This window comes from Rhincodon typus, chromosome 1 (assembly GCF_021869965.1).
Source record: "Rhincodon typus isolate 14 chromosome 1, sRhiTyp1.1, whole genome shotgun sequence".
Classification (NCBI taxonomy): domain Eukaryota; kingdom Metazoa; phylum Chordata; class Chondrichthyes; order Orectolobiformes; family Rhincodontidae; genus Rhincodon; species Rhincodon typus.
In genome coordinates this window covers 137,867,258-137,886,223 of record NC_063332.1, presented here as the reverse complement: position 1 = coordinate 137,886,223, position 18,966 = coordinate 137,867,258, and the positions used below count along the sequence as shown (strand labels likewise).

Sequence of the window (18,966 nt, the reverse complement as noted above, 5' to 3'; positions counted from 1 at the left end):
TGACTGCATTAATTTTGTAACAGCTTAGCCACATAATTTGTGTAAACATATTTTCATTAATATAGAAGACAACATGTGTAGAGTGATACACAAGTTACGTTGCTAAAACATCCAAGCTCATAAATTTGCAATGAAAGAAATGGCATGTCAGACCTGAGTGATCAAGGCAAGCAACTATATATATCTCCTGATTCAATCAAATCAAGAAATAATGTAATGGACAGTGAAAGGACCGTGAGGAAGTATAAATTCAAGTGGGTGAATTGAATGTCAAATTAACTATCAGAAAAGTAAAAGGGAAAGAAAGATTACATTACTGTGAAAGAGGGAAACAAAGAAAGAGACAGACAGTAAAGTTTAAAAAAAAATAAAATTTGACATTTTAAAAATACTTAGTAATTAAAGCTGAAGAAATGCAAATCCAGACTTGTAATAGTTAATTTTCAGATGCCAGAGGTTGATCGACATTAATTAACTATTATCATAGCAACATCATGACATTCTCTACATTTTAGTACTGAGCCAGACAGTGAGATGCCATTTCTATGAACCTAATGATGAAGTGAAGCAAGACTGAGTGTAACTTTTTCATTTTGAGTTTAACAGTCATTTGCTCCTCATCTGAAATGTTGCGCCATTTATGCTTAAAAGATAGAAGGTACCAATAAGTTCACATTTATTTTAACACACTTTAAACATGTTAGAGTTGATCTTCCTCTGCACCTTCTCTATAGCTATACTATATTCTGCATTCTGTTCTATTACCCTGATATACTTATGTAATGTATGATATACCTGGTTAGCACACTTAACAATACTTTTCACTGTATCTCAGTACGTGTGACAATAATAAATCAAATAAATCAGTAATTTTTTGGCTGTGCAATGCATTAAAAACAGTTCAATGCAACAGCCAGTCCCCTTTTAAATTGACATTATTATTTCAAAATGATACTAAGGCATGGATTTTCATGGCTGAAACAGGTGTCAGGAGTTGCAATTCCCTCCAACTCCATGATCTTGTCTCTATCGTGGACCAGTCAGTTTCTGCAGTGAGGTGAGCTTCGACTGGAGATGGGCCTTCTGCCCTATGGAGATGGCAACGTTCCCCAAGATTGAGGCAGGACAATGCTGATGAGGATGGTTTTGAGGCCTCTCTCCTTAGTTAAGAACATGGGGTTTGAAAGAATAGATCAAGCAAAGTAAAGGAGATCAGTTTTATGCCGACACACACTCATATCCCTTCACCACAAACCCTTCAAGCATACAGCCAAATGTTTACATTTGGCCCATTCTGCATTCCTTCAAATACCACAAGAGGTTTAAAAATAATAAAAGCTGAATAATTCATTAGGAAGAACATGACACAATCGTAACCTATGCCAACTCTGACTATGGGTGACATAGGTATACTTCAGATTGCAGAATTTCTTATGATCTAAAATGCATGAACACTCTTTTAATCTCTGTTGAAAATCAATGGTCAGTTGTATATCAGGAGGCCTTTCTGATTGCGGGGGTGTTCATGAAAATCATGGGGATCCAAAATGGCTATCTAAAATTGATGCTGGCAACTTTGAAAAGCAGGGCGGCTGGGTGTGACTGCCCATCTTCTTATCCACACCGATGAGAATCATTGGTGCCAGGAATGGATGTGAGATTTCCAGATCCAGTTTGTGCAGGTCTCCAGGTTCTATCCCAGTTGGGTTGATGAAAATCTGCCCCATGTGTTATCACATTTTGTGTATGATTCACTCATAATCTAACCTGGTATAGTCCTGAACAGTCCCTACTAAAATATGGAAAACTTGCAGCCAAACATTAATTAACTTGCACCTTACAACAAAATTTAAGGATTAATTGGTTGACATTGCTAATATATCATTCTATTATTTATGAATTTCTTCCTACTGCTACAGACCAAGAGAGTTGAATTTTCCATTTTTTTCAGTGAGAATGAAAACAATATATAATCTGATGTTTACAAAATTATTTTACTTCTGCGAAGGAGAATAGTAAATGCCATTCCTGTTACAAGCAAACCATCCTCTCAAGTTGGAGAGGTTATTGGAAAAAGAGGTGAGGCAGTTAATCCAAAACAGATAAAAAAAAGTGAAAGGAAAACTAATTGAGGGACAGATCTAAGTGAGAAAGCAAGTACTTCAGTTACTGGGCAACAATATCCACCGTTATACATCGGTTGAAATCCTAGGAACAACTGATGTCAAACATTGTGTTGATTCTTTCTGTTTTCATGGTATTGTGGGCCTAATTTTACAGTAATTCTTTTCAATTTTTAAGTCTCCTTACAGATGGACAGCTAACTTTCTCCCCACATGTTAGCATCATAAATGGTTAGAACCTGAGTAGGGCTGGTTTCGCACTCGGTTGCATTTTGTATATCCTTTGTGTCACTGGCAGGATGGGATCTCACTGTTATTGGAATTGGTGGCTCAAACACAGTGCTCAGTTATCATTACTATGTTTTGGAATTTTGTTTCAATTTAGAGTAGCGAGGTCAGATAAAAGATTTTTTATTAAACTTTACAGTCCATGACATCAGATGCTTCCCAATGGCACTGATACAACATAAAGATAATTGCCAACATTTCTTATGATAGCATGCCCAGCCAATAGCAGAGCTGCAACAGTCTAATTCCATTAATTATTCCTCATCTCTCCCAGTGCACTTATACGTCTTGGAATTTCTACTCTTTTACAGCCCCTGTGGCTGTTCTGTATTAATGTCAATCATGCTGAATTGAGGAGAAATTTTATGCTGTTAGCCCACATCTTCTGGGAGTTTGGTTGACAGTTTCTAACATACTGCACTTCAGAGTAACTTTCAGACATCACAGAGAAGACACAATTGACTTCCTGTTGAGTTGCTCTGCTTCTCCCAGCTGAAATATAAATCAAAAGAACAAAGGAAATAATAATGGGGAAACAGACACAAAGATAAAGGTAAAAATAAAAATATGAACATCCTGGAAAAAATAATATCCAAATGAAGAAAATCTTTTGTTGCTGTAAAGTAATTTTTTAATATTAACAGATGTCTTAAGGCATTACTCACCACATTAGCCAGAAATAAAGTCTCTCTTTCTGTGACTGTTTCTCTACGTGTTTCGTTAATTTGTTCTATTGCTCACTCTGTATTCCCTTCCATCTCCCTCTCTCCCTCTGACAAGCTTTATTTCATCATGGATAGTAGGAACTGCAGATGCTGGAGAATCCGAGACAACAAGGTGCAGGGCTGGATAGGCCCGAAACGTCAGCCTTTCTGCGCCTATGATGCTGCGCCTATGATGCTGCAAGCCCTGCACCTTGTTGTCTCTTTATTTCATCGTGTTCATTTCATAGAGTCATTGAGTCATACAGCATGGAAACAGACTCTTTGGTTCAAACAGACTTAGTAACCCTGTTCCTAAACTAAATCACTCCAATCTGCCTGACTTTGGCCCATATCCGTCCAAACCTTTCCTAATCATGACCTTATCCAAATGTCTTTTAAACGTTGTAACTGTACCTGCATCCACCACTTTTTCTGGCAGTTCATTCCAAACACAAACCACTCTCTGTGTAAAAAAGTTGCCCCTCATGTCCTTCTTAAATTTTTCTCCTCTCACCTTAAAAATATGCCCGCTCGTTTTGAACTCCTCCACCATCTATGTCCTTCATGGTTTTGTAAACCTCAATAAGGTCACCCCTCAACCTCCTATGCTCCAGTAAAAAAAGTCCCAGCCTTTCCAGCCTTTATTTATAGCTCAAACCCTCCATTCCTGGCAACATCCAGGTAGTTTGATCTCAGAGTAGGCTAATAGGTTGGCACAACATTGTGGGCCGTAGGGCCTGTACTGTGCTGTACTGTTCTATATTCTATGTTAAATCTTTTCTGAAACCTCTCCAGTTTTATATGACAGGGTGACCAGTACTCCAGAATAGGCCTTGCCAACATCCTGTACAACCTTCAACATGACATCCCAACAGTGAAGGTAAACGTGCGAAATGCCTCCTTAATCACCCTGTATACCTGTGACACAAACTTCAAAGAATTTATGCACCTGAACCACTCGGACTCTGTGTTCTACAACACTACCTAGGGCCTTATCATTAATTATATAAGTCCTGTCCTTGTTTGCATTACCAAAATGCAATATCTCACATTTATCCAAACTAAAATCCATCTGCCAATCCTCAGCCCATTGACCCAATTAGTCAAGATCTCTTTGTAATTAATCTTAGATAACCTTCTTCACTGTCCACTATACCACCAATTTTAGTGTCATCTGCAAACTTACTAACCATACCTCCCATATTCTAATTCGAGTCATTTATATAAATGACAAACAAAAGTGGATTCAGTACTGATGCCTGTGGAACACTGCTGGTCACAGGCCTCCAGTCTGAAAAACAACCCTCTACCATCACTCTCTGTCTCCTATCACAAAAAGGCTGCTCACTCTGTAACTTTGTCTTTTCCTCTATCTTTATTTTGATAGGTTTTCGCTGTATATCAGTACTATACTTTTTCACTGATTCATTAAATTGGTACCTTTTATATTTTTAAGCCTTGGTCATATTGCAAGATAAAAGCCAAAAGCTGGCATTTCAGGCCTGACAACAAGGCGGGAGGTGGGGTGGGGACAGGATCCTGGGGGTTTGAGGACTGTCTATGCAAGTGAACAAACAGAAACAGGGTTTAATCTGGGAGTGGATATTCAAAGCCTTTACTTAATTGTGCCCTAGCTGGTCTTTCTTCAAATTTCAGCTCTGTTTCTCCTGAAGAATAGAGTGTGAGCATGGAGCTAATAGGGAGATTTGAGTATCCAAGGAGATTTTGAGAGAGGGGTGTGAAGCTAGAATGTCCAGCAGTCAGCATCACGGTGCAGCATGCTGGGAAGTGTGCAATGACAGTCAGTTCTTGTTGGAAAAAAAACATACAATGGATCTATCAGTATGGATCATTTAGGACAGACAACGTCCTAGATAATAATTACTCTGACTCTTTAGCTTTTAGAAACAGGAAGAGTAGTGGTTGATGGAAATGCCTCTGCTGCAATTTGGTGAGTCTACCTTTCCTCCCATCTAGTCAGCAGTAGCAGACTGCTGGGCCTGAAAACTTAAGGAGTCATGTTTGAAAGTAGGACAACAGGAATTAGAGTGGCACTAAATTACAGAAAAAGTTGGGGCTGAGACTGAAGTTTACATTGGTGAAGAGCCTTCGGTGTTCTTTAAGACCTAAAGAAAGAGGGAGCAGAGCTACCACCCAGAGCATGAATAAATGCAGCAGGTACACTCGGTGAATTTATTATGGTTTGCGTTAAGGCAAACAGTTTGTGAAAGCTGTACACTCCTGAGTGTGATATTGTATTATTTTGGAATTGTAATATACCATTGCACAGAAGGTTTCAGATTTGGGGAATATTATGCCAAAGTGACAGTACAATTCAAGTTTTTTTTGCGATAACAACTCAAAAGTGAGAAATGCCATCTAGTGGTTATACACTTTACTGCATAATGAACAACAGGTCAAAAATCACACGACACCAGATTACACTCTTAACAGGTTTATTTGAAGACACAAACTTTCAGAGTCTCACTCCTTCTTCAGGTGTCAGTGAGCGAGGTAGCATTAGATACAGAATTTATAAGCAAAAGATCAAAGGGTCATAGAACTGATGTGGTGTTGAACAAACCTAAGATGCCTGTTAAATCTTTAATCAGTTAGAAAAGATTAATATACAAATTCCCGAATTTCTTTATCCTTTTAAATCCCATTTTAAATCTTTCCCCTCTCACCTTAAAACTATGCCCTCCAGTTTTGGCTTCCCCCACCCCAGGGAAAAGACCTTAACAATGCACCCTATCCATGCCTCTCATGATTTTATAAACCTCTAAAAGGTCACCCCTCAGCCTCCAATGTTCCAGGGAAAATAGCCCCAGTCTGTTCAGCCTCTCCCTATAGCTCAAACTCTCCAAACCTGGCAACATCCTTGTAAATCTTTTCTGAACCCTTTCAAGTTTCATAATATCCTTCCTATAACAGTATTCCCATAGTGCCCAAACAATGTCCTATACAGCTGCAACATGACTCCCAACTTCTATACTAATGCACTGACCAATAAAAGCAAGCATACCAAATGCCTTCTTCATTATCCTATCTACCTGTGACTCCACTTTCCATTAACTATGAACATGCACTCCAAGGTCTCTTCGTTCAGCAACACTCGCCAGGACCTTACCATTAAGTGCATAAGTCCTGCCCTGATTTGCCTTTACAAAATGCAGAACCTCACATTTATCTAAATTATACCCCATCTGCCACTTCTTGGCCCATTGACCCATCTGATCAAGATCCCTTTGTACTCTGAGGTAAAATTCTTCGCTATCCACTACACCTCTAATTTTGGTGTCATCTGCAAACTTCCTAACCATACCTCCTAAGCTCACATCCAAATCATTTATATAAATGATGAAAAGCAGTGGACCCAGCACTGATCCATGTGGCACACCGCTGGTCACAGGCCTCCAGTCTGAAAGCAACCCTCCATTACCAGCCTCCATCTTCTACCTTCAAGTCAGTTCTGTATCCAAATAACTAGTTCTCCCTGTATTCCATGTGATCTAACCTCGCCAACCTCGACAAGGAACCTTGTCGAACGCCTTACTGAAGTCTACATAGATCATGTCCACCACTTTTTCTTCATCAATCCTCCGTTACTTCTTCAAATAATTCAATCAAGCTAGTGAGGCATGATATCCTACGCACAAAGCCATGTTGACTATCCCTAATCAGTCCTTGCCTTTCCAAATCCTGTCCCTCAGGATCCCCTCCAACAATCTGCCCACCACCGATGTCAGGCTCACTGATCTACAGTTCCCTGGCTTTCCCTTATTGCCATTCTTAAATAGTGGCACTACGTTAGCCAACCTCCAGTTTTCCGGAACCTCGCCCTGTGGCTATCGATGATACAAATATTTCAACAAGGTGGCCAGCAATCACTTCCCTAGCTTTCCACAGAGTTCTTGGGTACACCTGATCAGGTCCCAGGGATTTATCCATCTTTCTGTGCTTCAAGGCGTTCAGCACCTTCTCCTGTGTAATATGGACATTTTTCAAGATGTCGCTATTTATTTCCCCACGTTCTCTATCTTCCATATCCTTTTCCATAGTAAACACTGATGCAAAACACTTGTGTAGTCTCTCCCCATCATCTGTGGATCCACATATAGGTGGCCTTGCTGATCTTTAAGGGGCCCTATTCTCTACCCACTTACCCTTTTGTCCTTAATGTATTTGTAGAATCCCTTTAGATTCTCCTTAACCCCATTTACCAAAGCTATCTTATGTCCCCCTTTTTGCCTCCTGATTCCCCTCTTAAGTATACTTCTACTGCCTTTATGCTCTTCTAGGGATTCACTCGGTCTCTACGGTCTATACCTGATATATGCTTCTTTCTTATTCTTAACTAATTCTTAACCAATTGTGGTCAGGATCATTTGCTTAAAATGCATTCAATTTTTTTTATGAAGCATTTGGGTTTTAGAAATCTGGCAATAGGGGGCAACAGAAATGACCTATTACCGCATGTTGAGGACTGCAATTGTTATTTTTTCCATTCACTGTTACACAGCGATAATCAATGAAACAAGAGACCAACTGTTTAGAACTGAAACATTTAGCACCTATGTTAGAAAAGTTGAAATGTTGCATAAGTGGACTGATGTCTTTCAGAGTCATCCAATATTTAAAATACTTGTTCATGGAATGTGGGTGTCAATGGCTAGGCCAGCATTTGTTGCCCATTATGACATTGCCCAGAGGGAAGTTAAACATCAACCACATTGCTTTGGAACTAGAGTCACATCTAGGTTAGACCCAGTGAGGATGGCAGATTGCCTTTTCTAAAATATATTAATAAAATCAGATTGGTTACATTTAACTAGTTTTAATTCCAGGCTCTTATCAAATTCAAATTTCAGCATTTGCCATGGTGGGATTAAAATCCATGTATCCAGAAAATGAACCTAGGATTCTGGATTACTAGCCCAGTGACATTACCATTACACCACCACATGAATGAGGGCTTGGAGTTCAGGACTACAACTCTGAATGCCATAAGCCTCAAACATTACCATGACAGAACTTCCAAACAAGGAGAGAAAATCCAGTTGAGAATTCCCTCAAAATATTGCGGAGATCACCAGTGTGTTGTTCCATTTCAATAAGATTCTTACCTCTAAGTCAAGCTGACTTTTAGGTTTGTCTTCCTGTCAAGTAGGAAATGCTACAGAAAAAAAAGTCTAGGATTAACTGCTACTGGGTTAGAAATCAATGTTATTTTATAGCCTGAAGGGACTCTGGCCACAATGATCTCACATGGACTTTCCATTGTGCTTCATCAACATAAGGTGTTGTTGAATCTTCATTGTGCACCTCCTACAATGTCAATATCATAGAATCCCTACAATGTAGAAGCAGGCCATTTGGCCAATCAAGTCCATACCAACCCTCTGAAGAGCATCCCACCCAGACCCATTCCCTACTCTTATCGCTGCATTTCCCACCCTAGACACTTTGGGCAATTTAGCATAGCTCAACCAGCTAACCTGCACATCTCTGGACTGTGGGAGGAAACCAGAACACCCAGAGGAAACCCCATGCTGACATGGGGAGAATGTTCAAACTCCACACAGTCGCCCAAGACTGGAATCAAACCTGGGTCCCTGGCACTGTGAGGTAGCGGTGCTAACCACTGAGCCACTTTCCCTGGTAGTCAGAAACTCAAATTGAATGCAGTACTTCAGATGGCATTTAACCAAGATTCCACACAACTGAAGCATAATTTATTTTGTTTTTTAAATCTTGAGGTAAAGGCCAGCATCTCTAATTGTTTTGGTTACTTTTTCTACCTGTGCACCAGTTTCAAGCCTCTGAACTGCTCTTGCAGCCATCGTATTTATATTCCTGATCCAGTTCAGTCTCTGGTCAATGATAACAAAAGGATATTAGAGATTCAGTGATAGCAATGACATTGAAAGTCAACTTGGAGATCGTCATTGCCTGACATTTCTGTACAGCAAATATTGATTGTGTCTTATTAGCCTAAGCCTGGATATTGTCCAAGCTTTTCTGTACATGGACACAGAATACCTCAGTATCTCAGGACTTGCAAAAGTGGAAACATTGTGCAATCATCAGAAGAATCAACTTTTGATCTAATATTGGAGGGAAGGTCTTTGATGAAACAGGTGGAGTTGTTGGGCCTGGGACACAATACTGAGGAACTCCTGCAGCCATGTCTTGGGACTGAGATGATTGGCTTCCAACAACCATAACTGTCTTCCTACCTCACAGCTAATTCTTACCTTAAAGTTATCTGAAATTTTGTGTGCTTTGATTTTTGCTTATATTCCTTTTCACAAACTCTTATCAAACACCTTCTGGAAGTCCATTGAGACATCCATAGGTATTCCCTTAGTTGCCATGACAGTGCTGTCTTCAAACGATTCAAATAGATTGATCAGTGATGACCTACACATCATCTGGTATCAGGTGGTAGGTTGTTAAGTCACCAGGCAAGTTAAGGTGACAGAGGGGTGGGGATAAGGTACCAGCTGGGCAAGGTGACAACCTGCAAGATGGTAAGGGAGGGGTCAAATAAGTGTTTAGGGTAGGTCTGGGTAAGCTGGAGAAATAGGGTCCAGCCGGGACTAGATGCTAGGGCATGGGTTGAGTCTTGCAGTAGAGGGTTTGGGTTCAGAGCAGTGGTGGCAAATCCAGGGTGGCTGGTCATGTCTAGGTTTGAAGGCAGAGTGTGGTCTAGAAGAGTTGTAGTTGGTGCTGACTGAGGTACGTATATGAGGTTGGTTAGATGTTTAGATGTTTCAAAAGAAATAAGGAGGGAGGTAAAAGAGGTAGGGGAGTGGCATTGCTAATCGAGGATGGTATCACAGCTGCAGAAAGGGAGGTTGTAGGGGAAAGTTTGTCTACTGAGTCAGTATGGGTGGAAGTCAGAAACAGGAAAGGAGCAGTGATTTTATTGGGAGTTTTCTATAGACCCCGCAATAGCAACAGAGACACTGAGGGATAGATTGGGAGGCAGATTTTGGAAATATGCACAAATAATAGGGTTGTTGTCATTGGTGACTTCAACTTCCCTAATATCGACTGGAACCTCCTAAGTGCAAAATAGTTTGGATACAGCAGATTTTGTCAGGTGTGTCCAGGAAGGATTTCTGACTCAATATGTAGATGGGCCGTCTAGAGGGGAGGCTATATTGGATTTGGTGCTTGGCAACGAACCAGGTGTCAAATCTCTCGGTGGGAGAGCATTTCGGTGATAGTGATCACAACTCCCTGACCTTTACTATAATCATGGAGAGGGACAGGAGCAGGCAGTATGGGAAAGTATTAAATTGGGGGAGGGGAAATTACATGCTATTAGGCAGTAACTGCAGAGCATAAATTGGGAACAGATGTTCTCAGGGAAATTCATGGCAGAAATGTGGACGTTGTTCAGGGAGTACTTGCTACAAATACTTGACAGATTTGTCCTACTGAGGCAAGGAAAGGATGGTAAGGTGAAGGAACCTTGGATGACAAGGCATGTGGAACATCTAGTCAAGAGGAAGAAGGAAGCTTACTTAAGGTTGACGAAGCAAAGATTGGACTGGGCTCTAGAGAGTTACACGGTAGCCAGGAAGGAAATGAAGAATGGACTTAGGAGAGCTTTAAGGGGCATGAAGAAGCTTTGGTGGCTAGGATTAAGGAAAACCCCAAGGCGTTCTATATTAATGTGAGGAACAAGAGGATGGCCAGATTAAGGCTGTGGCTGATCAGGGATAGTGGAGGGAACTTGTGCCTGGAATCAGAGGAGGTAAGGGAGGTCTTTAATGAATACTTTGCTTCAGTATTCACCAGTGAGAAAGACCTTGTAGTTTGTGAGGACTGCATGAAACAGGCTGATATGCTTGAACAGGTAGATGTTAGGAAGGAAAATGTGCTAGAAATTCTGAAAAACATGAGGATAGATAAATTCCCTGGGCTGGACAGGATATAGCCAAGGTTACTACGGGAAGTGACAGAAGAGATTGCTGCCCCTTTGGCAATGATCTTTGCATCCTCACTGTCCACTGGAGTAGTACCAGATGACTGGAGGGTGGCAAATGTTATTCCCTTGTTCAAGAAAGGGAATAGAGATAATCCTGGGAATTACAGATCAGTCAGCCTTACTTCTGTGGTGGGCAAATTATTGGAGTGGATTCTGATAGATAGTATTTATGATTATTTGGAAAAGCATAGTTTGATTGGAAATAGTCAGCATGACTTTGTGAAGGAGAGGTCATGCCTCACAAGCCTTAATGAATTCTTTGAGGATGTGACAAAACACATTAATGAAGGTAGAGCAGTGGATGTAGTGTATATGGATTTTAGCAAGGCATTTGATAAGGTTCCCAATGGTAGGCTCATTCAGAAAGTAAGGAGGCATGGGATTCAGGGAAATTTGGCTGTCTGGATAGAGAATTGGCTGTCCAATAGAAGAGAGAGGGTGGTAGTAGACAGAAAGTATTCAGCCTGGAGCTCGGTCACCAGTGGTGTTCCGCAGGGATCTGTTTTGGGACCTCTGCTCTTTGTGATCTTTATAAGTGACTTGAATGAGGATTTGGAAAGGTGGGTTAGTAAGTTTGCCGATGACACGAAGGTTGGTGGAGTTGTGGATAGTGTGGAGGGCTGTTGTAGGTTGCAACGGGACATTGACAGGATGCAGAGCTGGGCAAAGCAGTGGCAGATGGAATTCACCCTGGAAAAGTGTGAACTGATTCATTTTGGAAGGGCGAATTTGAATGCAGAATACAGGGTTAATGGGTGGGAATCTTGGCAGCGTGGAGGATTAGAGGGATCTTGGGGTCCATGTCCATAGATCCCTCAAAGTTACTGCCCAAGTTATAGGGTTGTTGATAGGCGTATGGTGTGTTGGCTTTCGTTGGCAGGGGGATTGAGTTTAAGAGCTGCGAGGTTATGCTGCAGCTCTATAAAACCCTGGTTAGACCACACTTGGAATATCTTGTTGAATCCTGGTTGCCTCATTATAAGACGGATGTGGAAGCTTTAGAGAGGGTGCAGAAGAGATTTACCAGGATGCTGCCTGGACCGGAAGACAGGTCTTATGAGGAATGTTTGAGGGAGCTAGGGCTTTTCTCATTGGAGCGAAGAATGATGAGAGGTGACTTGATAGAGGTGTACAAGATGATGAGAGGTATAGGTAGAGACTTTTTCCCAGGGCGAAAATGACTATTATGAGGGAGCATCATTTTAAGGTGATTGGAGGGAGATGTCAGAGGTAGGTTCTTTACACAGAGAGTGGTGGGTGCATGGAATGCACTGCCAGCGGTGGTAATAGAGTCAGATACATTAGGGACATTTAAGTGACTCTTGGATAGGCACATGGATGATAGTAAAATGAAGGGTATGCAAGTTAGTTTTGATCTTAGGGTAAGATAATAGCACAACATCATTGGCCAAAGTGTTCTATGTTCTATGTTATTCAGGAGTTATACTCTGTATTTAATAGTCTAAGTTTTCCTGAGTAACTATTTCACTTAATTTCATTAGAATCACTCAAATTCTCCAATTTTTATGGAAACTTTTGGAGTGTTCCAAGTGTAAAGGAATTACCCTGTGGAAAATTCAATTTTACAGATGGAGAAAAGTGCTCCAGTGTAGAAGGAGGCCATTCAACTCATTATGAGTTTTCACCAGCTCATGAAAACTGCTTTATTACCTGGTACCAATCTCCTGCTTTTTCCGCATACCCTTGTACATTATTTTTATATATTTCCTGGATAACTCCTTTGGAGTTTGCTATGATGGGGATTCCACAGGACCCCCATGCACAAGTCCCATCTACGCTGGAGTGGTGATGGTCTAGCAAGCAGAAAATTTGCCTCATGTTCTTGATGAAAGATTCCACTAACTTCCCCAGAATTGATAGTCAACAGATGGGCTTGTGGCTTCCTCATTCCCTTCCTAAATAATGGTGTAACATTTAGTTTTAGTTGTTTCCAGATATGGACACCCGAGCCTTCCTCTTTGAATGAATCATGACTGATAGAATGCGTAAAGGTCAAAATTTCCTTCTTTAGAAGGATTGAACGTCTTTGTCTGTAAAAGACTAAAGTGCTATGGATACTGGAAATTTGAGGGCATGCTATAATGTCCGGCGAAGAGTAACGGCCCTGCAACACTACTGTTTTTCTTCTCATGCCACTACTGCTAAGTATTTTCAGTATTTTGATTCAAGAATCTCTTGGTCAGATATATTTCCTCCAGCAGGTGTTAAAATATGTAGGCATGCTTTTCTTCCTGTGGCTTCTATTATGCATCACCTTCTCCTGCAGAAGTATGTAATGTAATATGGGAAGGCTGACATGGCTAAATAATTACCAACAAGCTGTGTAATGTGGGTATATGAGACTTCCAGCAGTGGTAAGTGCTTGAAGATTAAGTGAAGCATATTAGATATGAGTCTAGACTGGTAGATTGCTCATAGAAACAAAAATAGCTGGAGAAACTCAGCAGGTCCAGTAGCATCTGTGGAGAGAAAGCAGAGGCAATGTTTAGGATCTTTGTTTGTTGCTTTGGTATATTGCTTGTTGGTCAGTGAAGAAACTGTATTGATGGAGCCCAGAGAAAGAGAATAACAGTTGGACAGACAAAAGAATGAGTGAAGGTCAGCCTGGGAGAATGAATTGCTGGGGACTGTTTGTCGGAGCAGTCTATGTGAACACAAGGCCTGGTGTGTCAGGGTTGGGGTAAGGACATGGGAGAAGGTGCTGAGGCCCTAAAATTATTGAACTCTATATTGATTCCAAATGGTTGCAGAGTTTCCAAGTGGAAAATGAGGTGTTGTTCTTCCAGGTTGTGCTGAACTTTGCTGGAATACTTTAATTCAGATTGTTGTCAGGATCTAAACATGCTACTCACAGCTGGTGGGAGATTATTTCATAAATATTTTTAAAAGCGAGTTGGACAGGTACTTGAGCATGTTGAGCTTACAATATATTTGTATAAGCCGAAATCTCCTAAAGTCCCTGAATTCCTGACAGTTCTACAACTTTAATTCATTGAAACTATGTTCTGCTATTGAGGCAATTAGCCTGACAAATCTTTTAAAGATAGCAGATAGATATAGACTTTGCAGGCCCAAGCAGAGAGCCCGTGTGTCTGAAACCTGGGCAGTGCCACTGAGGGAACCAGGTGGTGCTCATCAGCTTAGAGAAGATGACGAGAAAGATCTCAATAGGAAGGAGGGAGATGAGCTTCACGTGGAGATCTGCTCCCTCTCCTCACCTGATACAGGGTAGTCAGCTCCAGAATGGGTTTGTGGCCTTAGCATGTGGCTGGGAGGTCACTGCCAGCGGACAGCAGCCAGCCCTGAGAAACCACCCAAATAGGCATCTTGATTATTTAGATTAGCTGCCTGCCTGCCTGCCTGCATTTATGGGGCGGGCAATCTGTCTAAAACCCCAGTGCTGGGAAACCTCTCCAGTGGTGCAAATACATTGGTGGGTTTTTACCAAAATATCTCTGTGCTATGCTAATTGATCCTGTGTCTCCCAACTTGCAATGTGGGCCTTGTTTTGTTGCCTATCTCAGCCAGTATGTCAGTATACCTTTAAGAGATATGCTCATTTTCTTACGGTATTACGCTATATCACCCAAAGGATTTTTCAATGTCATGTCACCCATACCTAGTTCTTAAGTTACAGGAGATAAAGAAAAGCATTGCCATCTTAGGTGCAAACAGGCTGTTGGAGGCAAACCACACATCAAACTTTAGAAAATGATACCCTTGCTTTCTGATCCGCTGTGATCTCCAGCATTTGTTGTTTTTAGTACAGATTCCAGCATCTGCAGTAATTTGACCCTGCATGCTTACGCCTGTTCAGATGGATCTGCAGCTATACATGTTATACACAAGAGGGCAGCATTATATAACCGATCAACCGAAGAAGGCCAACGGAATTGTTGGTTCAAATCTTCTGATAGGAGAAGAAGTGAAAGATTTCAGCTGCAGATGTATTTCGAGAAGCACAGGAAGCTTAAGCTTCTGATAGTTGGTTTAACCCTGCTTCGACTGTTCTGTTACTCCCTATGACAGTGGGATGAGACGCAAAGCCTGCTAGGAGAACAGTCAAAGTAAATTAGCTGCACTGTTAAAATACTCAAACACCGTTTTTTTAAATTCCTCTTTTTGTATCTAAGATTCGTACATCAGTACTTTGTACCTAAGATGGCGCCAAGAGAGGCAACATTGTAAACTTTTCACTGTACTCCTGTACTTGAGAACATGTGACAATAAAGGATATTCTATTCTACTCTAAATCCTGGTAATGTTCAACCTCCCACACACACAGATCTAGCAATGCAGGCAACCTTGGAGTGCTGTGGGTCAGAATTGTATTCAACCACAGTCTGTAATTTCTTGGCCAATATATACTCACTTTACCATTACCATCAAGATGGGGTATCAATTCTAGTTCAAAGAAGAGCATAGGAGGAAATGTTGGGCATACCTAAAATTGAGGTCTCAATCTAGTGTAGCTACAACACATGACTACACGTATGCCAAATATCTGAAGCAAGAATTAGTATACAAAGCTAAGTGATCACAAAACTAACGGATTAGATCTAACCTCTGTACTTCTGGCACATCCAGTCATGAATGGTGACGGATAATAAATAACAGGAGGAGGCGGCTCACAAAAATCCCTCTTCATAACGATGGAGAAACTGAACAGACCAATGCAAATGATAAAGCTAAAGCATTTGTAACCACCTGCTGCCGGGAGTTCATCTCAGCTTCTTCTTGAGGTCCTCTGCATTGCAGATGCCAGTTTTCAACTAGATTCATAGAATCCCTACAGTGTGAAAACAGGCCCTTCAGCCCAATAAGTCCACACCAACCCTTACAGCATCCCACCCAGACCCATCCCCCTAATCCACACATCCCTGAACACTACAGGCAATTTAGCACGGCCAATCCACCTAGCTTGCACATCTTTGGACTGTGGGAGGAAACTGGAGCACCTGGAGGAAACCGTCACAGACACAGGGAGAATGTGCAAACTCCACACAGACAGTCGTCCGAGGGTGGAATCGAACCCAGGTCCCTGGTGCTGTGAGGTAGCAGTGCTAACCACTGTGCCACTGTGCCACCCAACTAATTTGATTCACTCCGTGTATTATCAAGAAATGGCTGAAAACACTGGATATCTCAAATACTCTGAAAACTTTCCAGCAATAGCACTGTTGACATGTTCTCCAGAACTAGCTGCATCTTTATCAAGCTGTTCCAGAACAGCTACAGCACTGGTATCTACCTGACAATGTCCTCATATTCCAGTCCACAAATGGCAGAACAAATCCAAGCCATTCAATTATGCCCACTGTCCGTTCTTAACTATCAGCAATACATTGAAGAGGCGCTGCTCAGAAATAACCTGCTCAGTTTGACTTCGACCTGGGCCACTCAGCTCCTGACGACATTGTAGCTTTGAACTAAATGTAGACTAAAGGGCTGAACTCCAGAAGTGAGGTGATAGTGATTGCCCTTGACATGCCCTTGACCCTTTTACTTAGTGTGGAATCAAGAAGTCCAAGCAAAACTGAGGTCATTATGAATTACGTAACAAGCTCCGCTCTTGGTTGGATTCTTAACTACTGTAAAAAAGGTAAATGTAGATAAACCATCTCAATCCCAATAGCATTGCTGAAGGAAGTCAGGTAATGTCCTACATTCAACAATTATAAACAAGAGACAATATGACCATTTATATCCAGTGGACTGGAGTATAAGGATGTAGAAGTTATACTGTAGCTATACAAAATCCTGAATAGATCCCACTTGGAGTATTGTGAGCAGATCTGAGCACCATGCCTCAGGAAGGATATATTAAGCTTGGAGGGAGTGCAATGTAGGTTTACAAATACGGTATATGGACTTCAGCGATTAAGCTATGAGGAGAGATTATACAATTTAGCCCTGTTTTCTCCAGAATTTAGAAGGTTAAGAGGTGACCTAATTGAACTTTTCAAGATACTAACAGAAAAAAGGCAAGATAGATTCTAGAACGAGGGGGCATAGTCTAATAATTAAGGCCAGACCATTCAGGAGAGATGTTAGGAAGCACTTCTACACACAAAGGGTGGTAATGGTTTGGAACTCTCTTCCACAAATGGCAGTTGATGCCAGCTCAGCTGTTAACTTTAAATCTGAGAGAGACAATTTTTTTCTAACCAGAGATATTAAAGGATATGGGTCAAAGGCAATTAAGAGTTAGGCCACTGATCAGCCATGATCTCATTGAATGGCAAAACAGGCTGAAGAGCCTACTCCTGTTCCTATTTTCCTATCTCCCCTTGACAGACAATGACATTCCCATTGCTGAATCTCCCTCAACAATGTTCTGCGGGTTACAATTGATCAGAAATTGGACTGGATTGGACTGGATACATAAACAGTGTGAAATGCAGATAATTAGCAAGTAATTAGAAAAGCTAATAGAATGTTCTCATTTATTGCAAGGGGAATTGAATACAAAATAGAGAGATTATTCTTCAGCTATACAAAGCACCGGTAAGACCAAATATGGAATACTGACCACAGTACTGATTTCCTTATTTAAGGAAGAATGTAAATGCATTGGAAACAGTTCAGAGAATGTTTATCAGACTACCATCTGAAATGACAGGGCTTTTTTCATAAGGAAAGTTTGGACAAGCTGGGTTTGTGTCCGCTGGAGTTTATACTAGTAAGAGATGACTTGTTCGAAACATAACATCTTGAGGGGGCTTGACAGGTGAATGCGGAGATGATGCTTTCTCCTGTGGGAGCATATAGATCACTGTTTTAAAAATAAGGGGTCGCCCACTTAAGACAGAGATAAGATGAAGTTTTCCTCCAAGCAAGTTTTAAGTCTTTGGAACTCTCTTGTTCCTAAGTTTATGTTCACATGTTCAAGATGGTTCCCCATCAAGCGAAATTAGTGATGGACAACATTATTGGCTTAGCTCATGACACCATGTCCTGTGAAAGAATTTATAAAAGGTAAACTGGTAGGGAAGGGAGGAAGCAACTTTGACTGAAAAAATACCTATGATACCGCAATTTATATTCATCTCAATTTCAGCAGAATTAAACTGAACTTGCTCATAATAGGTGCTTAAGATTATATCTATCATCTAAACTGTTTAAAGCTATTGGTAAAATGCAGGGAGGAACTTAGAACATATTCCATGCAGCATGCTGTGAATTGGCTTTGTTATTTGTATAAAATCTGTAACAATATCAGAATGCATTTCCATTTTTAGATGCAAACCTTTTGGCAAACTCTTCAGTTTTACAAATAAAACCTGGTGGTTAGTTTTTGAAGGGTGTACCTTCCGCAGTGGTTTGAGTTTTGTCTCCATTATGAAGTCATATTTACAGAGTTCGCAGCAGCGCGTGTCAGAACTCTTGATCCACTGGTGGAGACAGGCTTGGTGTACGAAACGTAATGTTCCTGTACAATGGCAAGGTGTGATGAGTGCACAATCATCATCTCCTTCGCAGTGGCAGATCCTGAATAGAGAAAGAAAAGCCACATATGAGAACCGAGTGTCTGATGATCCAATTGTGCCCCTTTATCCTCGGTGCTTGCCCTTAGGACCATTCGCTTTCATATGGGTAAAGATCACAATTAAAATTATATCTGCAATTGTACAATGTTTGTTGCAGCAAGTATGCAATATTTACTTGATCTACAGAATTGTGAATATCCAGTGAAATCAGAGGAATTACCACTGAGCCGATTCCATAACTTCATCTGGCTTTTAATCAGATGGTACATCAAAAATGCCACACACACACACACACACACACACACACACACACACACACACACACACACACACACACA

General features: G+C 41.1%; 1 protein-coding gene across 1 annotated transcript in view; it reads right to left on the bottom strand.

Moving 5' to 3' along the window:
* The window catches only part of LOC109933930 (E3 ubiquitin-protein ligase MARCHF1-like), a 34,964-nt gene that overhangs the window by 10,022 nt on the left and 5,976 nt on the right, over positions 1-18,966 (bottom strand). The window contains exon 3 of the mRNA XM_048607734.1: positions 18,449-18,629. Within this exon, the coding sequence (XP_048463691.1) occupies positions 18,449-18,629 (181 nt within the window). The remainder of the gene's footprint in view (positions 1-18,448; positions 18,630-18,966) is intronic.